Source organism: Gallus gallus, chromosome 4 (genome assembly GCF_016699485.2).
Source record: "Gallus gallus isolate bGalGal1 chromosome 4, bGalGal1.mat.broiler.GRCg7b, whole genome shotgun sequence".
Classification (NCBI taxonomy): domain Eukaryota; kingdom Metazoa; phylum Chordata; class Aves; order Galliformes; family Phasianidae; genus Gallus; species Gallus gallus.
Window position 1 is genome coordinate 29,268,591 of NC_052535.1, and position 22,242 is coordinate 29,290,832.

A 22,242-nucleotide genomic window follows, 5' to 3' on the forward strand; every position below is an offset into this window, starting at 1 on the left:
CCGCCGGCCGCCCGGCCTCGCCCGACGGGCGTGTCCGTTCCGAGCCGCCCGCCCCCGTGCCGGAGCGGGGCAGCGCCCGGCCCCCCCCGTCGGGGAGCGGGGCAGCCGCCCGGGCGCTAACGGCCCCGCCGCTCCTTTCCAGCGCCGCCTGCGGCACGCGTCGGCTGTCAGCTCAAATCCCGGCATCGACGTGGTTATGTTGCCGGTGGTTACGACGCTGCTTTGTCCGTAGGCTTTTAGAACCAACGGTGCAGGTGGCATTTTCCTCGTACGATTGTACCAAGAGGTCGAGCTGCAACGTACACGGGCAGTTAAGGAAACAAAGCCTTTCGGTCACCACCTTGTTGCGAAAGTGAGGCAGAATGTAACTGGATGACATCTAAAGCACACAGGTAACATACTCGTGCCAGCCATGAGGGGACACGTGCCTCTTTCTTCCCCTGTAGGTCCTCGGCACTCCGTAAGCAGATCCATATGTAGTGGCTGGAATTCATCGTGCTGCTGTATGGAGGCACTGGGTGCTGAAGAAGCATCTGACTTCGGTGAGGTGAAGGATGTACTTTCAGCTGAGGACTGAACTCAGACTAGATATTAGGAGGAAATTCTTTACCGTGAGGGTGGTGAGACGGTGGAACAGGCTGCCCAGCGAGGCTGTGGATGCCCCCACCCTGGAAGCATTAAGGCCAGGCTGGATGGGGCTGTGAGCAACCTGCTCTAGTGGGAGGTGTTCCTGCCTATATCAAGGGGGGTGGAACTACATGGTCCCTTCTAACCCAAACCAATCGATGATTCTGAGCAATTGGCAGCAGAACACCCTTCCCATAGTGTAAAGGAAGGGAAATCCTGCTCTGTGGACACGGTTTTAATGGAGCCACCAGGTTTTATGAGGAAAAATATATGGCATTTTCAGACCTATCCATGAGCAGTTGTTGGCTTTCGCTATGACATGCTCAACAGCTGTTCACAGGTCTACCTCCCATGCAAATCAGTCACTTCTTAGTTAGGTTAGGGCAGCCTGCCTGTGTTTGAACGTTTCTATGGACAGGTTTACTTCTCCATTTAATAGAGACTTTGAGTGATAAATCTTATAATTCATTAATAGCACAGGGGACCATTAAGTGGCCTGTATCTGTATACAGAGAACAACAGCTCTGAGTATGGCTCTGTGAATCACCTGGAAACCTGAAGTTAGACTTTTCCTTCCTGATCTGTACTCAGTCACCACATTGCCCTCTTCCTTCACTCACTGTATCTTCCTTTGTCTTTGCTCTTACTAAGAAATCTTCTTTAAATGACAATTGCTTTAAGTGTCTGCAATTCTTGCTATTACCACAGTGACTACAACTCAGCACTCTTATGCTCTGTTGCCTCCTCACTGCCACTTCTCTCTCCAAGTTAACGTATGAAAAGCTCAACACACTCCTTTTAATGGAAGATCAGTGCAGTTTTTGACACATTATTAGTAAAATAGATGTGCAGTCCTATGAGAAACAGATAAACATTAAGTATGTCATACAGAAGGAATGGAATGCCTATCAACTGGCTGCCTGGTGTGCATATGTTACCAAGCCAAAGTGAACATGCATATAATGGAGGGATACTAAAGACAAGAACAGCAGAAATCTAACATACATTTTAGTTTCTTTTCTAAGCCAGTTAGAATTCTAAGTATTACCATCACATAGCTACTGATCAGCCTGCATATTGTACAGGCAACATTTGAATGCATTAGATATTATTTATCAGGATGACTCTAGAGCAGATACTTAGCCACGCTGACTTGTGATGATCACTCACTTTATGCTGACCAAGACTGGTATATTAACTTTAGATGGGGTAATCCATTAACTGCTTCTCTAAGAAAGATAATAAATCCAAATACCCCATCATTGGAAACATAAAATACTTCACTGCCTTGAGACCTGCTCTCAAATAGCCCCTCTTACTTGCTTTATGTTTTCCTAACATCTTCCACCCAGTGCTCTCTTAGAACCACAGAATCACAAAGGTTGGAAAAGACCCACAGGATCATCCAGTCCAACCATTCGCCCTTCACCAATGGTTCTCGCTAAACCACGTCCCTCAACACAACATCCAAATGCTCTTTGAACACCACCAGGCTCGGTGACTCCACCACCTCTCTGGGCAGCCCATTCCAGTGCCTGACCACCCTTTCAGAGAAGTAGTATTTCCTAACATCCAGCCTGAACCTTCCCTGGCGCAGCCACAATACACTGCATATGTTCAAGAACTACTTGAGACCAGTGTAAAATGTGCTATTTTTTTTCCTTTTCCTACCTCTCAGCAGCATTTTTGGCATACTGATAATTAAAAAAAAACCCACCTAACTGTTAAAGAACAAACAAGTAGAACATATTACCATAGGGTAACCCTACCACCTCCACTGAGCCAGCAGTTCAGCAGGCTGGTTCCACTGAGATGCCTTACCTGCCAGAACAGGTTTCTAGGCTTGTCCTCGTGTGCTTTAACTGAACGTCTTTTCTTCTAAGTTGCATTTTCAGTGCTATTTTCACACACCTCTGTGTAAGCAAGAATAGAGATATGAAAGATTAAAATAAATATTTGACAAAACACAGGCTCATGGGTGAAACAACTAATAGGATTATTCTGCATGCATGTTGCTGCCGTCCTTCATCTCCAAGGGCACACAAACAAAGAATAACTACCCGTAACAATAGGTAACAGTCAGTGCCATGGAACGCTTTCTGACTGTAGAGATCCAGCTGATACTGCTGGCTAAAGTATTTGCCCTGCTGTCATTTATGAAATGTAGTTTTAAAAGGTGAACGGTAGGTCATTATCCTTCCTTAAGCCCAAGTCTCTCTGAAGGTGGTAGCAGAAGGCACCAACTGGACACAAAAAGAAATGAAGACTGTGTTCCTAAGCTACCTTTTACGTTTTTGAATGTCCTAATGTAACTGATGAATTGACTGAGCACTGTGATGCAGAAACGTCAGTTCAACCAGTAGCATTTGTGTCATCGGACGTTCTCTGCTGGATCACTCAGTTGCACGTAGGACCAAATGAAGCTCTGGGTTAAGAGTTTACACTTGCTTGTTAGACACTGAAAGACACCATCAAGGTTAGAACAGAAAGTGACATTAACACCCCTGAAATCCCAGACTTATATAGTATCACCTTTATCTTTAGCCATATTTACAGTAATTAGGCACTGCATCTTTTTAATAACTCATAAAAAGCTGTGAAAGAAATATCAAAAAGGCATGCTTTATTTTTGAAGTAATAATTGGTTACAGTTTGTGTTCCAAATGCAGATTTTAACATATTTTATGAGTAAAAAAAATAATAGATTAAAACTTGTTTCTTGAGTGCATTTCAGAAGCACTCTGAAATGAGACCCACACATTTTTTAGGCTTACTGCAATAGGTCTAATTATAACGTATCATCAACACCACATACTCTTTGCATCAGTCCTGAAGACTGAAGCAGTAAGAACTGACTGAGAAGACAACAGCAGCGTGCTCTGAATACCTACAGCTAAAGATTACCACAAGACAAAGCGAAACAATGTCCAAAACTTGCAGTACAAAAAGATGTGGCTTTGGTTCTTAATAATCCATATGAAAAGGGATTTCTATGTAAGCATAAATAACATTAAAAAAAAAGAAAGAACCATCCTTATACGAAGATATTTCTGAGTAATTAAAAATACACAACAGAAAGCTAAACTCCTAAAGCAGGCTGTAGGAAGGCTTTATTTTGGTACCCACCAACAAAACTGCCATCTGCTGAGATTTCCATTTGTTGCATTGTTTGCACAGACCCACACTGTGAGGATGCACCTGCTGGACTTTCGAACTAAATCCAGTAGCTATTTCTCCTCATCAGCTATCTCAGAGCAATCAGTGTGTGGGCATGGAGACTGACAGGAAGGACCTGACCACCCTTCAATTTCTTACCCGCATTTCTTCACGTCGCTGCGACTCCTCCATCTTCCCAAACTGTAATACAGCACTGCTGCTGAAGCCAAGATCGTTCTGACACAACCATCACACCCTCCTATCACCAAATAAGAGAAATACTTTCTAGTTTATTTTTATCCTGTAGCACTCCAGTGTTTTAAGAGTCAAATGACTCATTTAAGAAGCCACGCTGGAAAAAATGAATGACCACCTGCTATCTCTTAAGATACACCACCTCTCATAGAACCATAGAATCCTTAGAGTTAAAAGAGAACTCCAAAGGCCATCTAGTCCAACTCCCCTGCAGTGAACAGGGACACCACAGCTAGATCAGGTTGCCCAGGGCCTTATCCAGGCTCGCCTTGAAAGCCTCCAGGGACAGGACATCAACCACAACACTAGGTAACCTCACTGCCTCACCACCCTCACTCTAAAAGATTTTTTCCTTGTATCTAGGGAGCTCTCCCCATAGAGAGGCAATCAGGATTGAAATCAAACAACTGAAGCTGACCTGTCAGTGATTCCCCCACATGAAACTCCGCATCCCTGTGACAGCAAAAATACAAAGGGCCAATGGCAAATGTGTTGGTCCACCCCTGGAACCACCCTTGGGATGCAGGCCACCGGACCTGCCATGTGGCTTCTGATTCTGTGCAAAAGGTGCTTCTATTTCCAGCCATTTAGAAACATATCAGAATGTGGCCAAGCAAGTATGTCGGCTCCCGTTTTGCTCTCCAATCAAATTTTGCATACAATTTAGAGGAACAGGAATTCTTTCCGCTGGTCTTGAAGGTTCAACCCATGTTTACTAAAATAACCATTCACAATAATACAATGGAGGTGCCTACCAGTACTAAACCAAACACCTGGGCCGAACCTGTGGCAAAGAAGGCTCCACAGAATCAGGTTGGGAAAGACCTCTAAGATCATCTAGTCCAATCATCAGCCCGTCCCCACCATGCCCACTAACCATGTCCCTCAGTGCCACATCCATGTGTCTTGAATGCCTCCAGGGATGGCGACTACACCACCTCCCTGGGCAGGCCATTCCAGTGCCCGACCACCCTTCCTAGTAAGTTTTTCCTACCATCCAGCCTGAAGCTCCCATGGTGCAACTTGGGACCACCGCCCCTCATCCTATGGCTGTTACCTGAGAAAAGAGGCTGACCCCCATCTCGCCATAACCTCCTTTCAAGCAGTTGTAGAGAGCAATAGGGTCACCCCTGAGCCCCCTCTACTCCACACTGATCAATCCCTGTTCCCTCAGCCGCTCCCCACAGACTTGTGCTCCAGACCCCTCACAGTTCTGTTGCCCTTCTCTGGACACACTCCAGGGCCTCAGTGTGTTGTAGTGAGGGGCACGGCGCAGAGGCCCTCCCTGCAAGCAGGTAGCCCAGACCAATTCACATCTCCTTTCTGATCACATTTCCCTTCGGTCGCAGCGAGGGGGGCACATCTCCAAGCACACGGCTGCGTACAGACTTCAGCAAGCAGCCATTAAACGCACGCAGTGAGGCACCAGGAGTGCGGTGAAGGTGAGCGCTGGTGCCAGACTGGGGCTGAGGCGGCCACCTGTCCTGGCGCAGGTCGGCTCTGAGGGACACACTGTGCCAGCCCGTGACTGAGAGGCCGGCGCGCGGCCACGCGGGGTCCGCAACACACGGCAACGGCGTCGGGAACGGCCCTGCCCTTCCCTCCCCGCCGCCGCTCCCGGCGGCCCCGCAGCCGGCACTTCCGTCCCCCCCTTCCCGGCATCACTTCCAGGTCAGGAAGGCGACGGGCGGCTTCCGGCGGGAGGCTGCGGGGCGCCGAGCGCTGCCGGCCCGCGGGGCTGAGGGGCGCCGGCAGCTCCGCGGTGAGGGGAGATCCCCGCGGGCAGAGATGTTGGTGCACTTGTGGGGGTTCCTGTACAGCAGCTACTTCCGGTTCTGGCTGAAGTGGCTCTGGCGGCTGCTGACGGGGAAGTGCGAGCTGCAGCGCGTCTTTGAGGGCGCGAAGGAGGGCGCGCGGAGGACGCTGGGCATAGGTAAACGGGGGTGGGGGGGGCGGCCGCGGGAGCGCGTGCGGAGCCGCGGGCGTGCTGACGTCACCGCGTGCGTCCTGACGTCACCGCGTGGGTCCTGCGGGCTGAGCGAATGGTGCCTGAGGGGGTCCGGGCGAGGCCGCGATCGCTGCCTCCTCTTGAAGCCAACCCGGTGCTGTTCGCTGTTATCCTCACGCCGTTAAAAAAGCCGCACATAAAATAATGCACCGCTTCGTCTGTGAGGGGAGGGAGGCGGGTCACGTGCCGCCAAGTGCGAGTCTGATTTCAGTACTGCACTCAGCATCCATCATCAACGGCCGTGGTTTAAGGCTTTCAGTTGCTCGATACCTGTTGGTTTTAATGTTGCCCTACCCACGTCATCCAAAAATTACTCAGAATAGCACAAGAACGCCTATTATAAACTAATAAAACTAATCCAGTTCAATGTAAGTGACTTTCCTTATGTTGTTATTGCAGAACGTTCACTGGGATCATCAAAAAGCAAGGTAATTATTACAAATAATAAAATCGTGAAAAACTGAGGTAATTATTTGTTATCATCGACCTTCTTTCAGAGGCAGGTGCCTGAAAATGCTTTCTGAGGGAAGAAGAAAGTGGAGGAGGAGGAGACGGAGGGAGAAGAGCGCTGTTCTGGGCTCTGCATGCCAGGATTAATCACACAGCTTCCCAAACAGCCCCGCGCCCCTTCATCGCTCCTCAGCAGCAGTCAGACAAGTCGTGGCACTGAGTTATTCATCCTGGAGAGGGTCACTTCTCCCTGCCACAGCAGTCTGCCATGCTGGTCTTGCAGAAACCAGAAATGGGACGTAGGCGGGTGATACAGAGAGAGCAGTTCTGTGCCACCTGTGCAGTACTTCCCCTAATCATTGGGAAGAGTGCAGGTTTGCAGGTAGACTTTTAACTAACAAGCTCATACTGAGCGTTCCTCAGCAGTTAGGTACTGTAGTTAACACTCAGTGCCCTCAGGCGTGTGTTGTCAGTGACGCACAGCATGAATGGGTGTTTGAGCATCTCTCAGTTCAGTTCTGAAGGACTTACCTCTGGCCTCATTGAAACAGAATGGCGTTGGTGTGAGTGTTAATTGTATTAAGAATGCGTTGTGACCATGAGAAGTTCAGAAGAAGAAACAAAATAGTTGCTAAGTGACTTCGGATGGGCAGAGTGTATTTATTATGAGCATTTGCCCTTTGTTCTAGAAAACTGTAGAATAGCAGAATTTTATATTGAGTCCTGTTGTTTCAGCTCAGGATTCGTACCTCAGTTTCATTAGTTTACTGTCTCCTAATTTTGTAGCATTATTTCTTTCTTGAAGTTTAGTCACTTTTGCTCCTTAATGGCTGCATTTATTTAGATTGAGGTTAGGAAGATCATCTTTCAGTTCAGCATTTGAAGGCAAACAAGGACCTAAACTTGGGTGTTCTCTTTTTTGTGGGTCACCTTCAAATTGCATGTTTTTATTGAAGTGAAATTTAATAATTAAGCTAATTATTGAAGATCTTGTATGTGATTTGAGCATATTTATCATACACATTTTCAATTTATCGACTGTTCTCTTTTCCTAGTTTTTAAAGCACACCCATGTGACAGGCATCCAGAGGCTGAGAAGTAACAACAGTAAAGCAGATGATAGATTTCTGCATTAATTTCTGCATTCCTCACGGGTCTTTTACTCTGTAAACTTCTTAGGTTCTAAGAAATGCCCTAAATGCTGATGAAACCGAAATAGAGAAGTGTGTCAGAGATGTAATGAAAGAAAAGAAAATTGAACAGAAGGATATCAGGTACGTTTGGAAGTCTGACATGGGATCTTCAAGGCCAACAATTCTGACTTCTTGTCACATTCCTGCTGTCGCTTGGTCTGATACTGTCATTGGGCAGTTCAGCACCAGCCCTTATGTGGAGTTAGAAAATAAGGTATAGCTATGTCACATCGAAGTTCTGGAAAATAAATTGCAAAGTTTAAATGGACATGAACTTCAGATAACATATCCTCCACAGATCACTTGTGTTACTCCTTGCTTGTAAGTAGCATTATCACAGAAGTTGTGTCATGAACTTTGTAGTTGCTCAGATACGTTTGAGAGAATATAATGATGCCAGATTATAGTTTGCATTGCTCTGAAGAAGTAATTACGAGTGACTGAGGGGAAAACCTGAACTAGAATTTTGACTGTTCAGAATGAAACTCTTCTTTGAGGTTGTAACGTTTATGTCAGAGTTTGGATTGAGTACAGTACAGTAGTCAGGATGATGTGTGGAGTTTTTGTGTCGTCAGAGATTTTAGCTGAGGGGCATTACTTCCATGCATGTAAGTGAAGAGGTCCTGACTGTGCAGCTCTCAAATCAGCTAGCACTTTTATAAGCAGAAATAGGATCCGAATAACAATACCAGTATGCTGAAGTATATATGACATGTAAACGTAAAGCCCTTCCAAACTGTAACATTTATGTTGTGCTTAAGACTTTCCTTAACGTTGTTCAAGCAAGAATTTATGGTTAACTATGCCTCTTAATAGCTTCTGTTATTTGTTATTATTCCAGGTTTAAGACAAATCTGCATATGTCCTTACTGCAGATAACAGGTTATAAAAAACTTTACTTGGATGTGGAAAATCTGAGGAAGGTCACATATGATTCAGATAACGAAGAACACGAGGAACAGTTAATTGAGGTAAAAAAGATCCACAAACTAAAAGCAAAAGCTGTACCCACCCCCCACCATCAAGTTCAGCAGTTGGAATAAACTTGATTTAAAAGTAGCTTTATGAGAAGCTGCCCTCATGAAAGCTCTTTTCCACGAGAAAACTTCTAAGCCATTATAGGCTCATCAAAATAAAATGCCAAAGCATAACAAGTGAGTAAACGATCGTTGCCTGCGCTGGGATCATTTGCTGTAAAATCAGATAGAACAGCAGCAGCAGACTAGTTTTCCTAACAGGTCACTGGAGAATCTTAGCTGAAAAGATGTATAACTTCACCCACACTTCTATACATTTCTCAGCTAACAGTTACTTAATAATTAAAAAATGAACCCACTTGGTGATTTCTTATTACTGCATCAGTGTTGAAGGGGACAGTTCTGTCTTCCAGTATTCAATGATCAGTACAAGTAATAGCATACAAATGATATAATTCTGTTTAAGGCTTTTTTAAGTAACTTCAAGCGTGCAAATACATCAGCATGGCCTTTTCTTAGTCATTCGTAAGGACTCACCTTGTCATGGAAGTCCCAAATTTGTGCAATGATTTGTGGTGAATTCATATTTCAGAATACTGCTGCCCTATCAGAATATGATAAGTTATTTTTGGAAATGAAACAAGTCTTTGCTTCTGTATTGTCTGTGAAGGGAAACTAACACTTGTAAAGTTAAATGTAATCGTTTTCATACTTGCTTGATTAAGCTATTACAGTACGACTCCTGATCGCCACTAACAGCAAACAGTGTGCAGGCTGTATGTGTCCTGTGCCGTGGTCAGTGGTCTCTAATGTGCTCTGAATTATGAGTTGGAAGACTTCAGAGCAACGCATAACACGGTAACATGTTTGTGCAGCTCTGGAATTTGCTGATGCCTCACGAAAATCTGAAGGCCAGAATCACGAAGCAGTGGTGTGACATTGGCTTCCAAGGCGATGACCCCAAAACAGACTTCAGAGGGATGGGCCTGCTGGGATTAGTGAATCTGGTGTAAGTAAAACAAAGTGCTGCAGTTCTGCTCTCAGGAGTTTGCAGTACCTATGAGTTCGCACTAGTTAATTCTGCTTTCAGTAAAGACTAAACGAAAGCAATTAGAAACGGTGCTTATATGCAGACAAAAGCCATTTTTTAAAATAAGGCAGTGATTGTAGCAGCTGTACTTCTTCTAACATCTTGTTGGCTGGAGATGAAGGGAGGGGAGAAGCAAAGTTGCTGCAGACACCTTGTTTTTGGCACCACGTGATTGGTTATGCCTTAAAAGTAATTTGCTGAAAGCTTTTTAAGGTTCTGAATTAATTACTGCCATGAAAACCACGTTCAATACCTTTGCTAAGTTAGTTGGGCTGAGCTGAACTTCACGTCAGTTGTGTTGCTTTTTTAAACTCTATGGGCTCAGACTGAATATAATTTAACTTTGTGACATCTCCTTGGTTTTTGTTCTGTGATGTTTTCAGTATGAAGCGGTATTCAGCTCTGGCTTAAAGCTACACACGCCCATGTTGAACACAGTCTTTTTAAATATGAACTTAAAACTAATGGAAGGTTTTGTTTCACACCGGCAGGTATTTTAGTAAGCATTACACCAACGAAGCTCGTCAGATCCTTTCTCATTCAAATCACCCAAAACTGGGGTAAGTCATAAGACTTTGTCTTGCTATTTTTTGTGGAAGGGCGTGTGAAGACTGTCAGGTACTTTTTCTGAAAATGAAGAGGAAAATATTTGTGTTTTTTTCCATTTAAGTAGAAGCCAAAGAAGAAGAAGGCCTGAGAAACTGAACACGAATCATTTTCAGAACCAGAACTGTCGGCAGCTTTTTTTAAGAACAGACTCGGGAGGACTGAAGTGATGCAAAATAGGTTAACACTTGGAATGTCAGCTGTATTTTTAATTGCCTTAGGTTAGATGTAGAATGAATCCTTATTTTTTTCACCTTCTGATTTATCCCATGTAGGGATGGTATAGATTCCCTCTTATCTTTTTTGCTGGACGCTTGTTCTCTAGTAAGTAAATACAAGTGAGTGTTCTGCTGCTGTTCAAGGGTTTTACTTCATCTTTGAATGCTGTGTATTAAAACGTGTGTGTTTGAAAACAACTCAGATACAGAAAAGAGATGGTAAGTCTGTATAACGTTATTCGATCCATCTGTCCCCCCAGTTAACACAATCACCTCCTAAGAGTGGGAAACTTTCCTGACTTTAATTGTCAGGAATACTACCATACGTAATTAGATGACTGATGAGATTCCTGTGCCATTTACATGAATGAAGTACGTGTATCACTGACATAAATTCCTCTTCTCCTTTTTTTTTAAACACTCATTTTATCAGTCCTTTAAAAACTTACTTAGCGAAGCTTTATATCCATGCAACAGAAAAGCAGATTTTTAATGTGAAGAATAAGTTGGGCTGACCGTGCTATAGAAACTGTACCAGCTTTTTTCATGCATGATTTTTAATGCCCCAGGAGATATAATCATTTCAAATGAGTTACCTGAATTCAGTATTAATTGGCCTTCCCATCTCCTCGTTGCCTCACGGAGGCATTTACGAAACTATTGTGGAGGAAATTACATGTTTTTCAATAGCTCACTTTTATGAGGATAGATGAAATAGGGAACTGAAAAAGGGCCTGTCGGTCAGAGTTAGCTTGTCAACAAGTATTATAGGAAAAATTGACTCTTACAGTTATTGCGGTGCCATCTGTTTCTGGGAAACTTTTAAGTCCTTCAACACATAAGGTTAAAAAAACCAATCAACTGTGATTGCTGTTGCAGATACTCTTATGCAATAGTTGGAATTAATCTGACTGAAATGGCGTACAGCTTACTTAAGAATGGTGCTTTAAAGTCTCACCTGTACAACATGGTCCCTGGATTGCCACAAATGGAACACTTCCATCAGTTTTACTGTAAGTATCCGTGGCTTTTTCAGTACAGATTACTGGAGGTAGACCTACGACAGAGAGAACCTTCCATTTGGTTGATTTATTTTTGAAGGGCACCTCCACTTTTTTCCTCACTGGCTGCAGCAAGATCAGGTATTGGAACCACAACCAACACTGAGTTGCCGTGCTGCAGAAATACGTGCCTAAGGAATAAATCGAGGTGGCTTTCTGTATCTGCAGTCTGAAAATTCAGTATTTGCAGATCTTTATTTGTTTTTTATTCATTATTTCAGCGCCCCAGAGGTTGCAGTTAACAGGGACGAGGCACTCGCTATTGTAAGGGGCTGAACAGAGTCTAAAGGCTCATTGTAGGTCTAACAAGCTCAAGGCAGAAAATTGCAGAGCTCGTTTGCGTAGATCTGTACTTATTTTCTTCACAGGTTATCTGGTTTATGAGTTTGATAAGTTTTGGTTTGAAGAAGAACCGGAAAGTATTATGCACTTCAACCAGTACAGAGAAAAATTCCATGACAAGATTAAGGGCCTTCTACTGGATTATGATGTGATATTAACCTTGCAGAATACAAAGAAACCGTAAGTCCTCTGCAGCACATCAGGTTCTGCGTCAAGAAGGGAATTATGCATTTGGTTTTGCAAGTTTCACTCTGAACTGTATAACAATAGAACTCTTTTGCATAGAAAAGAAAAAAGCAAGCTAAATTGGGTTAAGAAAGCTCGGACAATCAACCTCTGTTTACAGCTCTTATATGCTATTCTCCAAAGGACATTTTTGTGTGTGCGTTTATCTTGTTTAATTTGGTTTTGTTTTTAACCTGGATGTCTGAAGATCCTCCGGATCGTTTGCTCTCAATTTCTTTTATACTTCTTAGCGCAAAAACTTGAAGCAGATATTTATTCTGCACAGTGTTTCTCATTAATAGGTTTATGTGATCATTGTATTTTAAAGCTTTCTTTAGGTGAGGTTTCTGGTTTAGGCCCTTTGCGTTCTCATTCTGTATGTATAGTCTATGATCCACTTGTCAGCGTTCTATTTCTGCGATGAAGGGAATGCATCGTCATTTATGATCTTGGAGAAGAGGCTTAATTCAGCAACGTACCGATGTACGTACTACAAATTCCTTCTGGCTAAGCAAGTTTTCTGCCTGTGGATTTGTACCAGCAAATGTCTGTGCTTGGAAAAAGCTTCATTTGCAAACAAACAGAAAAAGAATCATAAATCAACAACGTGAGGATCGGGTCCTCTTTCTGAAAACATTCCCGCTGTGAAACTTCTCCATTCTTTCTGATCTGAGACGTTTGACTTTGCCGCCAGCCCTTTCTTTTAGCAGATGATGGGGAATTCTGATTGGGAAGTACAAGGGAGTTAGAGTGTTCAGTCATTAATGTAAAATAACACAAACCCCACAGCTGCATCTGCCGTATCTATCCTTTGAAAATTAACTCCAACTTCTAATGAAAATGCATTTTTTTTTTCATGGAAGGATGCAGCTGTGACACATTCCTTTACCTTGGCATCCTCAGACAATCTAATCAATAGGATTTCCTGTGTGTATTTTGACAAATTGTTGCTTAAAGCAGCATTAAACAGATTTGGTAAAACCATCACTTCTTTTCCTAAAACCTACTACTAAACAAGTGCCTTCTGCTTTATTCAGTCAGTGTTTTATTTTCGTTCTGTAACCCGATCGTAGCCTTAGAAGCTTGAGTTAATTGGGAAAACCTCTATCAGTACGTACCTAACCAGCACACTGGCACAAAAGTGTTATGCTAACACAGGCTTTCATGGTTATTTTTTTAATTTTTAAATCATCTCAGGTAAATGAGTTAACAACTATGACTCATAATGATGAGGCTCCTGAAGAACACAGATTTGGAACAGGAGAGGAAAGAGACAAACTCCTTTATGTGATGAGTAATGCTACGCTGCAGAAACACTACATTTATTATTATATTATGTAATGTTATGTCTCCTTGGAGAGATTAAAAACGCATGTGGACGAGGTCCTGAGCAGCCTGCTTAAAGCAGGGGGAATTTGGACCATGGGGTCTCCAGAGGTGCTTCCCCACTTCAGTATTTATGTGATTCTCTATCGTATAAACAGGGACTTCTTGCACTGCTCTCAGTCCCTTAAACGTTTGTGATCTTTGTGTTAGTGGGAAAGCTCCTGGTCATGGTATACAATATGTATTTTATATATATATACACACACAGGAGGTAATGCAGTTCTGTCTTCTTTTATGGTACTTTAGTTATCGATAATGGTTGAACAGTTCTTGAGTTTACCATGCACAGGGTGGAGAGAGGTTCAGCTCACCTATGTTGGACTGATACTATTCTACTAAAAAGTAAACCTAAATATTGTTTGTAGTTGCAAGTACGTAAGGTTATACCATAGCTTGTAAGGAGAACAGCAGTTCTGTTGCTGCTCCCAGGTTCTTGGAGTCTTGTAAATGTCACCACTGAAAAAACTGAGATCCCGCGGTGCCATTTCTCTCTGCTCCCTGTGCAAATTGGACATTCCCAAAGTCTGATGGAGGGAAGGAGCTGAAAACGAGTTGTCTACTATGTACTAGTCCCAGCTTCTTTCGTGCTAGTCTTCTTTAATGATTTTTGCTATTGCTTGTAGGTCTCATTTGCAAGTAAATGGGGCACACCTTTTGCATTTCGGAAGTGACCACAAGATTCCTGCTGCTGCTGCCAGACAAGGAGATCCCATTCTTTTATTTCATCTTCCACTTGCTAGACAGTAACAGAGCTGTTACTGTCTCAGAAATCCCTCTCCTCTCTGGTAGAGTCTGCAACCTTTTCTTTCTTTTTTTGGCAGTGGTAGCTCACAGAGCCTACATGCCGGTCCTTCCAGCCTTGAAACTTGTATTCAGCTCCTTGATCTCTAGGAGGCTGCTGTGTAACTATTGCTAAGGCGTTTAAAGCCCTACCATCATTAGTTTTCCTGTCACTTAACAATGACGTCTTAGTCTAGAACGTATGTTGAGCTCTGTAAAATACGTCTTCATTAGCTTTTTTTAATTACAAAATGTCAACCCAACCATCACCAGATGAGTGGTATATATGGGAATGCATTAGTTTGTACGTAGTATTTGTTTATGATGAGTATTTGCTAGGCTCCACTACAGTTTCCCAGTAAATGGTTAGAACCTGCATGTATTTTGGTGTGACGAGTACCCCAGTTCTTCTGAGAGTCACTGTGTGTAGAGTAGTAGCAGCTCTCTCTGTTTCGCACTGGCGGTGGGCTAAGTGTATTGTGGTAGTGGCTAGAACATGGGGCGGGGGAGGTATAACTGCATTAGAGGAGTGTTTAGGATGGTGTTTTACTAGTCAGTGTGTTTTATACCAACTGCTACAATGACAATCCTAAGGCTATGGAAAAGAAAACATTGCCTCTCTGCAAGTTGATATAATCAATTTGTTTCACAGCAGAAGTTGTTGCTCGGAGTTTATTCTAAGAGTCCTACAAGTTAAAACTTGGTAAGTTCTCTTGCTGTTATTTATTAACTGTCATGCGTTATCTTATTGGAACTTTTAAGTATTGTTAGTTTGCTAACGTGCTGCATCCTCAAAACATTCACTACACGGTGGCTGATACCTAACAGTCATTTTAGGACAAAAAATAAGACTGAACACAAAGTGGTTCTCTAATTTTTGTTGTTCTTGTAGCAACTGTTTAGCAAACTACCTCCCTTGCCCTTGTTCAAGCATAGGCTTCAAACATGGTACTGCACCACGAACAAAGTAATGTGGAGGTATGTAAAGATGATTACAAGTCAAGGTAGAAGCTTGTCTTTCATTCATTGAACACGTGGCCTCAAAAATAACCAACGTAATTGGAAAGCATGATTTGAAGACAGTGCTACCTAAGAAACAGAAATGTTTTTAAACTGCTGCTTCTGCCACCTGATAGTGCAGACAATGGGATGTCCTGTCCTAAAAGGGCAAGAGGAGAAGGGACCAATTCAAGCACCTCGAGTAATTTTGGATTTTCACTCACTGGGGTAAAACAAACAAAAAGCAAACCCCAAGCATCCATTCCCTAGATTTTTCCATCCTAGTTTCAATAAACGTTTAAAAACAAGAATGTTAGTTAGCCTTGTCTTAGGAATTACTGTGATGGAAAAGGTTTGTGGGAATTCAGTAGTCACGATTATTGAAAATACAACTAGTGGATTTTTTTGGTCATCCCTGTTTGTTTTGTGTTGCTATAGTGCTGTGGTGATCTATCTTGGGACTGATGTTTCCTGTGCCAGTCTGTATACTGTCTTTCACTTGGGAAGGGAGTGGTGGAGGGGGGGGGGGGGGAAAGAGACACCTGAGAGTGCTGCCAGTGGGCAGTTTCTCCTTATCACACTGTGCTTAGATAACTACATACTAATAGAAATTTATGTTTACCACAGTATAAAAGCAATAACGTAAACTGTGATGTCTGTGTAATGGAAACTTATGTTTACAATGGTAGGAAATAAAGAACGAGTTATTAAAAACGCTGTCAGTATTGGTGTGTTCCAGCCTGCTGTCACTGTTAGAAGACCAACAGTTTGCAGTTAGCCGTGCATTTATGTCTTTCCTAGCAGCTGTACAGCACAGTTAACAGAAGCAGTAGAGGCTGCAGAGCATGGATATATATGAAAGCTGAAATGGCAAAAAACTATAAGACAGCTGCCTCACCTACATCTTCTAGTTGTAAAATCAGCATCCAAGATACAGATCTAAAAATGAAACACCAAGAGAAAGGGGATTAGAGAGATTAAAATCCGACTGTGACATCTACACAGAAAGGTGTTTATTTTTAACTCTCAAGATCCATCTCGTGCTACAGAGCAAGGCCTACGTGCAGGTCTGCTTGAAATCTTACAGCTGCTCTAACAGGAAATTGTAAGATGGGAAAGTCAGTTTGGCGCGGCTGATAAATTGTTGTGTATTGTGACATTTAACATTTCCTCTCTCCCTCTCCACGAAGAAACATTTTTTCTTAACTAAAGATACGACTACAGCGGCGGTCCAAAAATTTGGCTGTAGAATAAGAGTTGCACCTATAGGCTGCTATGCACCACCGTCTGCTGCTGCCAGGGGAAGGTGGTTATTACTGCTCCCTAACGATCACCAGCTATCTCCAGTATTGATTGAGCACTGTTTGCTAAAACAAAGTAAGCAAGAAGGCATATATGTATATATAAATAACATATCAGGGATGTTGTCTTAATGGCTAGGAAGAGCCTTCTCATTGCTAAGAGAGAGCAAAGCTCCAGGAGCAAACTGACAGCTGGAAGAACTCTGGCAAACTTAATCTTGGTTGGTTTCTCTGCTCCCCAAACCTCAGTCTTTCACCACGTAGTCATCTTCACAGAGGCTTTGTTAAATAACTCACTTAGTTTTTCACTCCGCCTTTGCTTTTACTTCTGAATTTTGGAGACCAAATGCTTCTTTTAACGTACAAAAGTACTACCGTATAAGAATTTTAACCACTTCACCTCTCAGTCTTTTTTTTCTCTTTCTATTCAGCAGCATACAACAAGCTCTGCACTCTCCCAGTCTCAAAATGAACAAAACCTCAACTGTCAAGCTGGTCAGTAACTCAAATACCAGTTATTTTAGAAAATGGGGTGGGGAAGCAGATATTCAGGAAATCTGGATAGATATTGAGCACTCCAGAAAAGAGAAGCAGTGGTAAATCACCTTCTAACAGGACATGCTTTGGGAGGTTACCCACCACCACTTACTGATCACATCTTGCACTTTGATTAAAGATAACTTCCCTTATTTCATGCCTTGTATACCCAGCACAGAAACACACTTCTGCAATGACACTACTGGTAGAAGCATGTATTGCTTTCTTTTATTGTTAGATATATTCCAATTTAGAGATTCACAGAGAAGGACGCCAACAGAGAAACGGCACTGAAGCTCAACAACACCGACACAAGCTCGATGGGAGAACTGGTGAGCCTGTATTACACCAATACAGCTACAGGTGCCTTTTTTGATCCATGACTTCTTCATTTAGGCGTATCGTAGGCCTACTGTGCTCATGCACTACCTCTAATTTGCTGCTTTAAGTATCCCAGTGGAATTTAAACCCTTCCCAACAGTTTCTTGTTTGTTTCTGTACCACACCTACTGTCATGAGACCCAATTATCCCAGGCTCAAAACGTTGTTGCACAGTTACTAATAATGGAGAACCTGTGACAGGAGGGACACAGAAGCTTAGCAAGTACCCAGCATAGTGCACGGCTTACCCAACACAAGTACCATCTCTTTACTTGACCAGCTGCACCAAGGCTATTTCCTTTCTCTCCCACAGCCCTCTTACACAGCACGCCACACACACCACACTGGCCTCTGCTATCTTCCTATGTGACACAGCACGTGGCAGCTAACATCCACTGTAACAGAAGAGCCAGCACCATTATATCCAACCCCTGAAGGTGCTTTTCTCTTTCGAACCATTTTAATGTCTAGTTTTCAGTAGGTTTAATACATGAGGTGTCCATCTGCTTGCCAAAAACACAGGTCAAGTGAACCTTTATGAGCCCCAACAAACACTGCCCTTACCTCTAACACCCAGAATTCACGAGGTGTAAGAAGTTGCGATAAATAGGCACCATTTAGCTTTCATGCACTATGGGTATATGACTAAGTTGAAGGATAGATTGGAAGAAAACTTGATGGAAGAATGTTTCTTTGTAGCTTCCCCTCTCTTTTAAATAGAGCTGCGTGCAAGGAAGTCTCACTCCCTCATGGCTCCACTGTCTGTCACTTGGCTGGCAGCATCCCCCCCTCCACTAGGCTCCTTCTGAACCAGACAAGCAGAGCATCAACATCCAGAAACAAGTTTCAGTTCTCAAGAGGAAGGTCTTCCTTTTTGTTCCAGCTGTGAGACCAACAGACCTAACTCAACTCTACTGCTCACAGACTCAAGAGAGTATCTCAAAAGGTATCAGTCAAGAGAGTTGCTTACACAACGTATCTAGGTATACAAAAGACTTCAAATATGCACTCACATTTTCTTGAAGGTCTTTGCATGACTGCGTGCTGGTCAGCTGAACTTCAGTAACTTTCACCAACTTGCACCCAGGTCACAGCAGCTCTTGCCATTAAACAAGCACCTACCAGGCAGCCATGGGTTGTGGCCCCATCAGGTGAGCAGCCTATACCAAAATGCCTGGAGAATTCAGCTCACCCAGCTGCAGCCTGGAGCAAAGCAACTCTTAAAGACGACTCGGTTCACACTTAAAAGCATCGCTGAGATGGTTGTGTTATTCATAAAGCTGAGGAAGGCTATGCAGAAAGACAAACAGAAGTCACCCTGTAAATGGCTACGGATATAGGAGTGATCCTTGTGGATGCCTCCTCTTGTCACAGGGAAGCCATTTTGCTGCTATACTGCCAGTCCTGGTGGGTAGAGCACAACTGGCAAACTCTTGTAGGATGAAGTGTACTTCATCTGTAGTCCATACAGCTCTTGGGGTGTGTGGCAGATTGCTGATATGCATAAGTACACTTTGACACGACACACTCATTGAAGTATTCTGGGGTTCTACAAATGGAAAAAGGCTGAGTACGTTTAAGGAAGTGCTGAAGACTTCTGTGGCAATGTACTGCCTGCTAAGCATTTATGATCACGCACTCTGTTCTGGCCTTAGCACATGAAGTTAAAACGTGAAGCCATGTTCTTCAAAATGGTGGCTACAGCTTCACGTGAACATCATGATTTGATACGCGTGTAAACCAACTTGCATATTTTCATATACAGGCCTACTGCTTTTTTGTATTGTTACATAGGCTCTACAGAGCTAAAACAGAAAGGACAGAATTCCAATTTTTCCCTAAATTAACGCTAAAATGGCTGGGATAAGGGTTATGAGAGCATGGCCATTAACTCAAAGCACTCAGAAATCAAGAGGCTTCATATATACACAAATGGCAAGATGGTAAATTTCAAAAATAAATACACATCTACAGAGTTGATATATATTATCTGCTTCTATTACTGCCACAGTTGTAAGGCTGACAGCTTACCCTATGAAAAGTGTTTTAATACTGACAAGTGTAGAAGCATGCCTACCAAGCTACGGCAAAACACAGACGCTTAACAAAATACCTGTGGGTTGTGAGGAAGGATTAGCAACTGCTGTCACCAAATGTGAGCCTAACGTGGAAAAGTGTCCCATGGAATTGCAGTGTGAGAGGCCCACGTGGACTGCTTGCTTGTTGCAGATAGAATTAAACACGTGCAAGTGTTTAAGGAACAGAAGTGGCCAACGTTTTTCCTTCTGAAGCCTGGTGTGTTAGAATTCAAGTCATCTGCCTCTTTAATAAAACCCCATCACCTACTTTCCCTCCAGCGTGACTTAATATTAAAAATCAGATCTGTGCAGTGTATTTTATTTGTTTACATCACCTATTTGTGGTTTAAAACCACTTTATCTGACAGTTTAAAAGCATTCTTTTAAAATAAAAAGAAAACACAGCTTCTGCTAAAAATTTGCAAGTTACATGGCTGCAATATACAGGAGTATAAAAAAATTAACAGTATTCTACAGAAAATATTGTCAGAACAGCAAAGAAAGATTAGGCATAGAAGCATGATCCTGAACTGAACAAGTATGAACTATAAAACAGCTAACAAAATTTAAAAAAATCCTGAATATCTGTATAAAAGAAGCAAGGATTGAAAGTGCAGGTGCTCCAGTTTGCATTTTAACATATTCAGTAAGCTGATACAGGATACTATTCATTTTATATAAAGTGACAGTGTTCTCAGTAAGACTTAAACATTCAGTTACATTATCTTGCAGCTTTTTCATTACCTCTACTTTACACTGTTGTAAATGAAGACTTATGCAATACAGGTTTTTAACTTCTTAATCTAACAAGGATATAGTAAGTTGGTGGTAAAGGTTAGTTTTAAAAGCTAAGCTAAATACGCTGTAGATCCAACTATATACGTTGTGTTCTGGATTTTAAAATTTATTTCTAAAAACATCTCTCAATTTTTAAGGGACTCCACCAATCTGTTTCGGTACCTGCATACACTATCTTTGGAGCTTAATGGCAGCAAGGCTTCCAAGTCCACGTGCTAGGAGCACAGCTCCGGGCAGGGTCACAATGGAGATTTTCCCTTGGTGGCCAAGGGCTGTCCCTCTGCTGGGTTTGGTCAAGCTGGAGGTGGTTGAACCGAGGCAAAGGCAAATGGACTCTGTGTTCTGTTGGAGCAGAAATCATCATACATAACAGCATTTACGTGATGCGCCAGCTCAACTTGGGATGCCCTTTCTACTTTTGAGTGTACCATTCTCAAGCAAGGGAAGTTAGGCCCCAGGCAGGCATCACTGAACTGATCTTGCATGTACTTGGAAAATGAAAATGAAGCATACGTTAAAAAATACTATTCTCTCTGGGAATAATAATTAAAAAAAAAAGAGCTATATGCAATGAAGTTATCCTGCGGGGATGATGCCTGGAACATAACTTCACCGTGAAGTCCTATTCAGGTTGACAGCGTCCCTTTAAGTTTTAGGTACTACCTCTTTTTTTTTTTTCTTTTTTCTAATATTTCCCCTCAAGAATCAGATCTCTGCATATGTCTGTTTTAAAAATGCACACAAACATTGGCGTTAAGTTTACATTTAGAAGAACTAATCTTTACCATTTAAAATTGACAGCAAGGTTAATAATACACACACTTCACTGACAACTGATATTTTTTTCTGTATTTTGAATAAAATTTGCATTCGTGTAACATTTCCCACAGAAAGAGTGATTATACTTCAAGACAGTTAAGTATGCACCCCAACATTTTCACATTAGTGAAAACAATGATGTTTTGAAAATACCAAGGCCTGTGCCAGGTACTCATAAATACAGAATAGAAAAAATAAAAAAACCCACTGCCTTTTATCCCGACATAGTAGAGATTTCATAGTCACTGGCCGAGGTGATTGGTTTACCCATCATCCTGACATTTTTAGCATTAGTAATCCTAGCCATCATAGACACAGGCTTATCAAAGTACCTAACCAGCGCTGGCTCAGTCAAAAGGGAGGCTAAAAACTGTTCGAAGGTGATGGCCCAGTCCCTGTCAATGCTAGTGCTCCTATGAAGAGAAGTGGTGTGGTTGCTCCGTACTAAAACAGTGTCTTCACCGATGTCCTCGCAATGCAGCTTTTCTTCTTCATGCGAACCTGCACTCAGCACCGAGTAGGAGGACATCGAACTATCATCTTTCGTATCGTCATCAGAAATGAGCATGGAAGAACAGGCTCCGTTGTCCCTGGGAGAAGAGTCTTCAAGTTTAATGTCTTCCATTTGCATGCCCAGGGTGCTCTCAGTGCAAATGGCCTGCTCGTCGTCAGTGACCAGGCTGCCTTGGAAGGTCTTGTGCTGTTCAAGGGGGTACTGCTGGCTGTCTTTCTTCTGAAACAGCTCGCTCTGAATAGCTTTGCTGCAACTGTTACTGCTGCTGTCTGCCTCTTTTGTGGGCTGTACTGAGAAGAGCTTACCAACTTCACCTATCTCCAAAAGCAAGCTTGTCACAGCAGCAGTAGCATGGTACAGATCTTGTTCGTTGGGGTCTTCACTGAACATGTTATACATTGTCTTGCACAGTTCAATGAACTGTCCCTACAAACAGAAAGA

General features: G+C 42.8%; 2 protein-coding genes and 2 long non-coding RNA genes across 8 annotated transcripts in view; 2 read left to right on the forward strand and 2 right to left on the reverse strand.

The window, feature by feature from the left end:
* Positions 1–88: 88 nt before the first annotated feature.
* LOC124418361 lies at positions 89–622 on the forward strand. Its single transcript, XR_006939081.1, has 2 exons — positions 89–352; positions 447–622. It is a non-coding gene; the product is annotated as an uncharacterized LOC124418361 (long non-coding RNA).
* On the reverse strand, positions 464–5,690 carry LOC121113206. Of its 2 annotated transcripts, none has more exons than XR_005859329.2 (4): positions 3,943–5,690; positions 2,911–3,085; positions 2,449–2,540; positions 464–573 (listed from the first exon to the last, which is right to left on the reverse strand). It is a non-coding gene; the product is annotated as an uncharacterized LOC121113206 (long non-coding RNA). The 2 variants fall into 2 exon arrangements; XR_005859328.2 differs by having other exon boundaries at positions 464–584.
* Positions 5,691–5,713: 23 nt separating this feature from the next.
* ELMOD2 (ELMO domain containing 2) lies at positions 5,714–16,087 on the forward strand. The gene is made up of 8 exons (NM_001277915.2): positions 5,714–5,971; positions 6,446–6,474; positions 7,676–7,770; positions 8,531–8,660; positions 9,542–9,675; positions 10,248–10,316; positions 11,460–11,593; positions 12,010–16,087. The coding sequence occupies exons 1-8, from the start codon at positions 5,827–5,829 to the stop codon at positions 12,165–12,167; spliced, it is 894 nt and encodes a 297-aa protein (NP_001264844.1). The 5' UTR covers positions 5,714–5,826; the 3' UTR covers positions 12,168–16,087.
* Positions 16,088–19,973: 3,886 nt separating this feature from the next.
* Positions 19,974–22,242, reverse strand: part of TBC1D9 (TBC1 domain family member 9) — a 43,758-nt gene continuing 41,489 nt past the window's right edge. For all 4 annotated transcript variants that reach the window (XM_015276688.4, XM_015276687.4, XM_004940948.5 and 1 more), the window contains one exon: positions 19,974–22,227. In XM_015276688.4, coding sequence (XP_015132174.1) covers positions 21,502–22,227 — 726 coding nt within the window. In that variant the 3' untranslated portion in view covers positions 19,974–21,501. The remainder of the gene's footprint in view (positions 22,228–22,242) is intronic.